General features: G+C 43.2%; 1 protein-coding gene across 1 annotated transcript in view; it reads left to right on the forward strand.

Annotated features, from left to right (window-relative positions):
- The window catches only part of LOC130929205 (zinc finger protein 37-like), a 58,341-nt gene extending 55,283 nt beyond the window's left edge, over nt 1-3,058 (forward strand). The window contains exon 3 of the mRNA XM_057856225.1: nt 1,242-3,058. Within this exon, the coding sequence (XP_057712208.1) occupies nt 1,242-1,858 (617 nt within the window). The 3' untranslated portion in view covers nt 1,859-3,058. The remainder of the gene's footprint in view (nt 1-1,241) is intronic.
- The last annotated feature ends 7,023 nt before the right edge of the window (nt 3,059-10,081 follow it).

The raw sequence follows: 10,081 nt of genomic DNA on the forward strand, positions 1-10,081 counted from the left end.
GAAGTCGGAGTAGACTCACAGTTTAGTCTAAGCTGCACTAGAAGCTATAAAGCTGGGGGGAGTACAGCCACTGAGTTCTATCTCCTTTTCTTACTCTACCTACCACTTGTCTTACTTTATTTCTATTTTCCAATGTTAATATCTAGTTGTCTAGTCTCTTCATCACTAGTCACCCTGTGTCCCCTTTCCCCCCTCCCCTCTGGGGAGGGGCTATTTTTCAGCTGCAGCCTCCTGACTGTCCGGACCCCTGGCTGGATAGACGTCCTCGCTGCTACCCCCGTCTCATCTGACTAGAGGGACTTCTTCTTGCTCCTTTACTCCACTGTATTTTTACGGACTATAATTTCGCTTGCTAATTCTCACTAGCCGTTCTGGGGTTCCTGTCTATCCGTCCTGGGAGTGGATCTCTCCTGACTGTGGTACTCCCCAAGGTTTCTCATTTTTCTCCCAATTGACTCTGGAGTTTTTGGAGTTTTTCCTTGCCGGCATGGAGGGTCTTAAGGATAGGGGATACCCAGGACTTGAACTGCATCTATTCATCTTTGTTGCTTCATTTCTAATTGTGTATCATATTGCCTCTGTAAAGCCCTTTGAGACTTCTGTTGTGATTGAGGGATATACAAATAAAATTGAATTGAATTGAAATGAAATGAGTTAAGGTCCTTTTTTTTCACCCTCTCAAAGCCTCCACCGTAGAAGGAGTCTGTATGTTGCGAGCGACATTTTATTTGTTTTTGCGATTGTTTCTGATACCTGTCTAATGGTTCTGCATTTTTGTAGGAGCGGCGGTTGGTTAAACCTGAGGTGGAAAAATTTTTTGGCGTTGTACCCCCTCGAGACACTTCAGCAGAACAGATTTAAAAGACTACTATCTGTGCATCCTTCTTTGATACCTCAAAATACTTCCATACTGCGGACACGTTGGCTGTGAACCAAGCGTTTTTGCAAGACTGCATCAGCCAGCGTTTTACTTCTTGCTGTGTTTTAATGAAGTCATCACAAGAGAACTAAGGTTTTTCAAACGATTCAATGGCGAACTTAGTCTTCAAAACATTTCGACCGAAATTGCATTTTTAGCTATGAATATTTTTTAAACCCTGCGCTGCACTGAATCCGCGCAGCTTGGACCGCAAAGTCGCAAGGGATCACTGAACTCGTCTTCAAGTTTTGCACGAAGGAAAGACTGGGTGATGACGCCGTGGTGGTGCATAAGATAAATCAAGTTTTCTTCTGTCTCGTAGGTTTCCGAAAATATCTTGGTGCTGAGCGGCAGGAGCCTGAATCTCCTGGTGTTAAACAGGATGTTGAGCTCCCCCAAATCAAAGAGGAGGAGGAGCCAGAGTCTTGGAAACAGAAGGAGAAAGAAGAGCAACTTCCTATCAAAAAGGAGGAGGAGCTGCCATATATTAAAGAGGAAGTAAGTATCACCAGGTCAACTGGTGAGCCCTTGAAGAGAGAAGATGGTTCGAGTGAGGCCAGCAGAGGGGCGGAGCCTCCAAGCGGCAGCAGCTCAACAGAAGGATTGCAAGCAGACATTTACATTGCTCCATCAGGCAGAAATGGCACCACGTCACACTCAACTTACCATGATGATGGTCATAAAAAATCTCACGGTGACGACAAACTCTGCAAATGCTCTGAGTGTGGGAAAAAGTTAGCTAATAAGTGTACTTGTCTTGGGAATATAAGGAGCCACACTAGTGAAAAACCTTTTTCCTGCTCAGTTTGTGGTCAAAGATTCAGTCACAAGAGCACCTTAAAAAGACACACACGAACCCACACTGGTGAAAAACCTTTTTCCTGCTCAGTTTGTGGTCAAAGATTCAGTCACAAGAGCACCTTAAATTCACACACATGAACCCACACTGGCGAAAAACCTTTTGTCTGCTTAGTTTGTGGTCAAGGGTTCGCACAAAGGCAATACTTGAAAAAACACGCAAGAACTCACACTGGAGAAAAAGCTTTTTCCTGCTCAGTTTGTGGAAAGAGATTTGTTCAGACAGGAGACTTGAAAAGACACACAAGAACCCACACTGGCGAAAAACCTTTTTCCTGCTCAGTTTGTGGTCAAAGATTCAGTCACCAGAGCACCTTAAAAAGACACACACGAACCCACACTGGTGAAAAACCTTTTTCCTGCTCAGTTTGTGGTCAAAGATTCTGTCACAAGAGCACCTTAAATAGACACACACGAACCCACACTGGCGAAAAACCTTTTTCCTGCTCAGTTTGTGGTCAAGGATTCTCTCAAAAGCATGACTTACAAAGACACGTAGGAACTCACACTGGTGAAAAACCTTATTCTTGCTCAGTTTGTGGTCAAAGATTCAGTCGCAAGAGCACCTTAAAAACACACACACAAATCCACACTGGTGAAAAACCTTTTGTCTGCTTAGTTTGTGGTCAAGGATTCGCTCAAAGGCAATACTTGAAAAAACACGCAAGAACTCACACTGGCGAAAAACCTTTTTCCTGCTCAGTTTGTGGAAAGAGATTTGTTCAGACAGGAGACTTAAAAAAACACACAAGAACCCACACTGGCGAAAAAAGTTTTTCCTGCTCAGTTTGTGGTCAAAGTTTCAGTCTAAAGAAACACTTAAAAACACACGCAAGAACCCACACTAGTGAAAAACTGTTTTCCTGCTCAATTTGTGGTCAAAGATTCAATGAAAAGCAAAACTTACAAAGACACGTAGGAACTCACGGTGGTGAAAAACCTTTTTCCTGCTCAGTTTGTGATCAAAGATTCAGTCACAGGAGCACCTTAAAAAGACACGCACGAACCCACACTGGCGAAAAACCTTTTTCCTGCTCAGTTTGTGGTCAAGGATTCTCTCAAAAGCAAGACTTACAAAGTCATGAAAGAACACACACTGGTGAAAAACCTTTTTCCTGCTCAGTTTGTGGTCAAAGATTCAGTCGCAAGAGCACCTTAAAAACACACACACGAACTCACACTGGCAAAAAACCTTTTTCCTGCTTGGTTTGTGGGAAAGGATTCTCTCAAAAGCTACAGTTAATATTACACACAAGAACCCACACTGGCAAAAATCCTATTTCCTGCTCGGTTTGTGGTCAAGGACTCACGCTGAAAGATCAGATTAAGACACATGTGTGTACTGGTGTGAGAATGACTGTATTGCCTGTCATCCATGCTGTCTTCGTCAGATTTTGCACGTAGGACGATGGTATTCCGTAGACCTTCCTCAAATCTTGTTGAGGATTGGAGCTTTTGGTGCCGTACATGTGCTTTGTCCAATCCATGTACAGTGCCCTCCATAATTATTGGCACCCCTGGTTAAGATGTGTGTTTTAGCGTCTAGTAATTTATTTCTTCTTCTAAATAATATGGGACCTTAATGGGAAAAAAAAGAGAAAAATCCAACCTTCAATACAAGTGCATTTATTCAGTGGGGAAAAAATCCCACATAAAGAAATAATGATTTGACATCAAACAATGTGTGTCACAATTAGTAGCACCCCTGGTGTTAATACTTTGTACAACCCCCTTTTGCCAAAAAAACAAGGTCTGGGGACTGAGATGGCCATGGGAGGAGCTTGATTTTGTGTCTGGTAAACCATTTCTGGGTAGATTTGGCCATATGTTTAGGGTCATTGTCTTGCTGAAACACCCAGTGACGACCCATCTTCAGCTTTCGGGCAGAGGGCAACAGATTTTGATTTAAAATGTCCTGGTATTTCAAAGCATTCGTGATGCCATGCACCCTAACAAGGTTCCCGGGGCCTTTGGAAGCGAAACAGCCCCACAACATCACTGACTCACCCCCATACTTCACAGTGGGTAAGAGGTGCTTTTCAGCATACTAATCTTTCGTGGCACGCCAGACCCACTTAGTGTTTGTTGCCAAAAAGCTCAATCTTGGTCTCATCTGACCAAAGCACACGGTCCCAGGCTTCAACTGGGACCGTGTGCTTTGGTCAGATGAGATTTTTGGAACCAAACACTCTAAGTAGGTCTGGCGTGCCACGAAAGATGCGCATGCTGAAAAGCATGCGCACATAACATTGCTTGCCCTGAAGATATGCCCTGCAGCAAACTTAGATCACTGATCTGTATGGCCAACGTGCGCGCTGTGTGCTTTTAACGTCTCTGAAATGGAGCTGTACGCCGGGTCCCTAAGCTCACTGGAAGGAATCCTCTCTACAATGCGACCTACACCAAACCAGCGGCAATGTCCGGCCAGCACCTTCACGTCTGGATATGCGGAGGATGCCTGGGGAAAATGGAGGCCCATATACTTAAGGCCCAAGTACACTGCATGCGTGATCGTTGCGGTTCCGGTCCGGTTCAGTGTTGCCTGCGTGCCACGCAGTCCGTCAAAAACAGGCAAATCATACCGGCTGCTGCACGGCTGCGGTCCACCAACCTCGTCCCCCCCCGTGAGCTCTCGCGTGATCGCGCGCGATAATGTGCCATTTAAAACAACGAAAAACACACTGAGTCTATACCCATCAGAGAAGCAGAGAGAGAGCACATATTTTCTTTGCATATTGATATTTTAGTTAATCTGGAATTAAGAGACAGACATGACTGCATCATGATGAGATCAGGACAGAAAAACACACATAATAGGACACCTTGCAGCTTCCTTTTTTTATATTGTCCTTATAGAAAGGATCTGCTGCATCATAAATGATTTTGTGGGTTTCCACCTCCATGATGAAGCGCTCATCAATCATCTTCGCTCGTGTTTAAACCGTGATTAGGCACGTGGGCTGTTATGTCCAGGCCCAGCTCCGCCCATTTTGTCGGATGCGTGTCCGGCAAAAATAGAAAATAGCCTATACCATCCGGCGGGCATGCGGCACGCCGGAGGTAGTTCGCAGTCAAGCCGGAGCACTGACGCGGCCGGTATACATTGAACAATAGGATATAATGGAAACGGATTGGCTCCGGCACTATTTTTTACCGGAGTCGGACCGGAACAGCAACGATCACGCATGCAGTGTACTTGGGCCTTTAACGTCTCTCCAGATTGAGGACGTCGACCACCTCTTTATCTTCGGCTCACTGATGGTGCTCGCCCTCCCGCTGCTTATTGGTGCCCTCTGGATACACCGATTTTCGGTGATAATGATGCGACAACACAAAGAGGCAATGGAGATTGCTCGTAACATCGGCGACGAATTGTCCCAGGTGAGGAAGGAACAAGCAGCATTAAGTGATGCCGCCGCTCAAATGGTCATGAAAATCATCATGTAAATGCGGGATCTGGAAAGGCTCGCTCGCGGGAACCGGGCAAGGGCGGATGACAGCGGACGTGGGCCTCCATGACACTCCCGGCCACCCCTCCCTACACCAACTTTAAAATCAACCTATCCAATGAACCTACTCGAATTGACAATATTGCGTAGTGCCATGCTAATCAATGACTTTTGGGAAGATATATAAGTGAAAAAACGGACAAAAACAAAAAAAAAAAAACGGAAAATAAAAGCTTATGTATTGTGACTATGGAACTCTACCATGCTAGACTGCGTCCCGGGCTGTAGGGGGACGGGTATTGATAAGCATATGCTTTTTCCCGTCTTCCTTTGTCATCGGTCTTTTCGGGCAAATTATTCCATATTTCGTGACTATCAATGATTCTCTTTCTTTGGCCAAACTATCCCACATTTTTGTAACTGTCATTGATACCGATGATGATGACAAATATTCATTCAGTGTTTTTTGTCAGTGTTGTCCCATGAAAAGATATACTTAAATATCTGCAGAAATGCGAGGGGTGTACTCTCCTTTGTGATACATTGTATGTGATTACTGTTTTTGCGTTGTTTATTTGGGGCTTAAATGTATGTAGTAAGGAGAAATTTCAATTGCAGTTACATAATAATGTATAATAGTAAAAGAAGTTCTTTAAAATTGCAATTTTGCAGCTCCAAAAATGTTTAAAATGTAACCATCCAGCATTGTCATTTCAAACGAATAGCAATTATGCATGAACACAAATATAACAATAATAAAACCTGGAAATTATTCAACAAATATCAACAAAAAAATGTTATTACATAAGAAAAAAGTGGGAATTATTCATTCAAAACTATTTACAATATGCAATTTAAAGCAAATATTTAAAATATATGAGCAAAAAAATGGCAATTATTCACAAGCAGTGAAAAATAACAATATTTAGTCTTTTTTAAAAAATGGCAATAATGTTTCCAAATTATATTTACAATGGTAAGCACTTTAGAGCGACCTGTATGGTTTGGCCAGAATCAGGATGATACCATTTCCCTTTTACTTGGCTATGACCAGTGGAGCAGTTTTTTGCCTTTCTACATTTTCGGTGTCTACATTTTCAGCCCTGGTATCGATTGTCTTTCTTGCCTCTCGCTTCTGGTCTTCAAGAGTAGACAGGTACAGTTATGGTTTGACTATAAAAAATATGCAACAAAAGGTTTCTCAACTGTTTTTTGTACTATTAGGTGTACTAAATAACATATTAAAAGTTTACCAAAATATGACCACTGGAAATGTCAAAATTTCAAGATGGCCGCCGCCAGGGCTTTAAAATATCATTAGTCCTCCATTCATCATCCTAAAGTACTTGGGGTGTCTATTCCTATGTTTTGGTTAACCAAGAATCAAAAGAACTTACATGAGGTATAGAGAAATTATTACAGATACAACGATATATTAAAATTGGTATTTAAAAATTAAGGTTTTCCAATATAACCGGGCATTTCCCCATTTTCTACGTGCCATAATTTGCCCAGCATTGGTGAGTTTACTTATACTTCAAATTATGTTAAAAATTTTCAGCATTATGTTGGGAAATTAATGCATTATGCCTGTGTGGTACCGTGCAATTAGTCAAAACAGGGCCGCCACATGAGGGCTCAGTACCGCTAAGCCCTATTTTATTTTTATTTTATTTTTTGTCTTTTTTTTCTGTCATGCTTCTGCATTTACTTATTTCTTGGTACTTTTTCTTTCGTTTTTACCTGAGCCAGATTTAAAAATCGCCACACTCTTCCTCCCATAGAGGTCGATTCTCACAATTTTCGACTTGACATGTTCCACAAGCAGGCATGCATGGCAATCCGTATCGTCTGCAACTACACCGTTGTGTTCGGCAGGCAGTTGTGCCGTTACAATGGACCACATGCAGGAGGCTTTCTGGGGCAGCAGTTTTGTTGGTTGTAACTGGCACAAAGTTAATCTCCTCCAAACAGCACTGCAAGGGAATGAACTGAGCTCATAGGTCATTACATCTTCAAGTTCCAGGGAAAGGTGTCCGGTTTTCAATATAATAAAATGTTGAAACAAAAAAAGCAGGATCAATGGCTCGATCTTGGGCAGCTTTGAGCTAAACTGATCTGCAAGTTTAGTCAGAGTTTTTGGCCGGTGTTTGCGTTTGAATGAAACTGCAAAAATGGGGTTTCCAACCATTTTTTGAACAATCTCATTACCAACAGTATCAAATTCATGAAAATTTACGTCATCTTTGGCCACTACACTTATCACAATGTTCCTCAGAGGAAGATCTGAAAATGGTTTGAAAGCACTAAATTTGTCCTTGATCTTTCTCAAGTTAATGGGATCTCTTTTCATCCTGGAAGCTGTTCATTCTTTGTGTTGCTGTTACGCCCTGGTCTAGGGGTTTCAGGACGCAACATGGGGCGTGCTCCTCCCGTCAAACCCTCACCCAGAAAAGCCAGTGAAAACGGAAAAAAAGTCCAGAGCAGTTTCTTTATTTGGCTCAGAGGGAGACAATCACCAAAATAACAAACAAAACAATCTATGAAAACCTTGTCTTCCCTAACAAAGAAAAAAGGTTAAATTAAAGACATTTCCTTTACCTAACTCCTAGAAACCAGAAACAGGAGAAAACACTGCAAAACAAAAAAGCATCTCCCTCCTACATTACTGCTCAACTATTTACAATATGTACAAAGATTATTCGAAACAGGAATCACTGCTGAACCGAACACACGAACTGGTGTTTCTGAATGCTGGTCTGGCTGGCGAGGAGGCAGAGTGCTTCTGGCAAGCTTCTTTTGTAGGCCAGGAAGTCCAAACCTTGGCCAATGAGGGGGCACCAATCAGGAGTGGTTGAATCAGCAGCACCTGCACCTAATTCATTCAGTCAGCCACCCAACTCACACACACACCCACACACACACACCAGTGGACAAAAGCGGTAAAAAAGAACAATTGACCCACAGGGTCATAACACCCCACCACCTAAAAAGCGGACATTTACCCCCCAGTGTAAATGTGCGATTCAGAGTTGCTCTAATGTAACTAATGTTTTTAACCTTTCCAAAAAGTAACAAAATGGATGATCAACATTATAGTCATCTTACTGCAGGAATACGGCACCTGCGCCAAGGGCGCTGGCGTAGAGCTCTACTTTGAAGGGGCGAGCAAGTTTTATACAAACAAAAACAATGACACAAATTATGGGCGGCGTTTTGGGCAGCACTTAGCTGATCTTTGTCTACGGGTGGTGTCAGGTTTTCCTTAACAGAATGGGACCTAATAGGAACTAATTCTTTTCAGTTTACCCGAGCACATGGATTTTTAATCATCTCGGGAGAAGGAAAAACTCTCCCACCGGCCAAATCATTTCCAAGGATCAAATCTACTCCATTAACTGGGAGCTGTGGTCTAACGCCAATTTTTACTCTGTCTTTCACAAAACAAGATTTCAAATTCACAAAATGTAAAGGTGCACGCACCTCACTCAATTTTACACCCAAAACTGAAATATTTGAGCCAGAATAGGACTCAGCTGAAAATGGGAGAACATCCCCACGAATAAGCGATTGCTTTGCCCCAGTATCCCGCAGAATAGTGATATCGACCGGCTTTGTGTTTTCCAATGTTACTGAACCTTTTGAGACAAATGGTTGAAAATCTGAATCATCCTGCCGTTTTGGTGTGGCTAACTTCATGCGAGGCGGTGCAAATTGTCTAGTCTGAATGGATGCAATTGATGGTGGTTTGGTTTTGGATTCTTTTCTTTTCAGGATGGGACAGGAGCCAATCAGGTGGCCCTGCTCATGGCAGTAAAAACATTCGCGGGTTTCTGTAGCTAAAGAGACCGTGACAGGGTTACGACGATTGGTGTTAGCGGATCTAGGTTTGTCAACAGGAGCCGAATCACAACGAACTATTGGGGCTGACACTGGTTTGTGTCAAAGCGAATTCATCCGCCAATACTGCGGCTTCAGTCAGCCAGGTGGTTTTCTGCTCATTTAAATAAACGATTCTCTCGGGAAGACAATTCTTAAATTCCTCCATCAATATTAATTCACGCAAATTATCAAAATTGTGTATCTTACTGGCTTGGCACCATCTGTCAAAGCAGATTTCTCCCTCGCGAACTCTACATAAGTTTGGGTGGCAGTTTTTCCACATTTCCTAAATTTTTGCCTATATGCCTCTGGCACCAACTCATACGCGCGAAGGACTGTGGCTTTCACAATATCGTAATTAAGGCCGTCTTCTAAAGACAGCGAGGTGCACACTTCCTGGGCTTTACCAACCAATCTACATTGAAGTAACAAGGGCCACACATTCTTGGGCCAATTCAATGTAGCTGCAACACGTTCAAAAACATTAAAATATGAGTCCACTTCAGACTCTCTGAAAGGCGGAACTAATGCGATGTGCCGGCTAACATAAAACCCTTCATGGGGCATACCGGTGAGCGGTGACTGTGGTTGTGGGACTTGCTGTAGCAGCCGCACCACGCTCTAGCTCCAGAGCTTTCACCCGTAGATGCATGGCTTCCACCTCCAACTCCTTGTGTCTCACCTCAACCTCTTTTATGCGAAGCGTTATCCTCAGCTCCTCGGCCGACATAGCAGCCTGACTTGGGGAGGTACGGAGTGGGGGAATACCAGGCACAGCACCTGGCCCCTCTGTCGGGGCTGGCTCACCCAACAAACCCGTCGTATAAAACGTCAGACAGAAGATCACGTAACTCAGGCTTTTTGAAGTTAGGTGGAACAGTCACATTAAAAGCGTGTGCAATTAGAACAAGATCGTCTTTCTTACATTTACCAAGTAACTCTACGGTCGGATTACTAACAAAATCTTCTACCA

This window comes from Corythoichthys intestinalis, chromosome 13, assembly GCF_030265065.1.
Source record: "Corythoichthys intestinalis isolate RoL2023-P3 chromosome 13, ASM3026506v1, whole genome shotgun sequence".
Taxonomy (NCBI): domain Eukaryota; kingdom Metazoa; phylum Chordata; class Actinopteri; order Syngnathiformes; family Syngnathidae; genus Corythoichthys; species Corythoichthys intestinalis.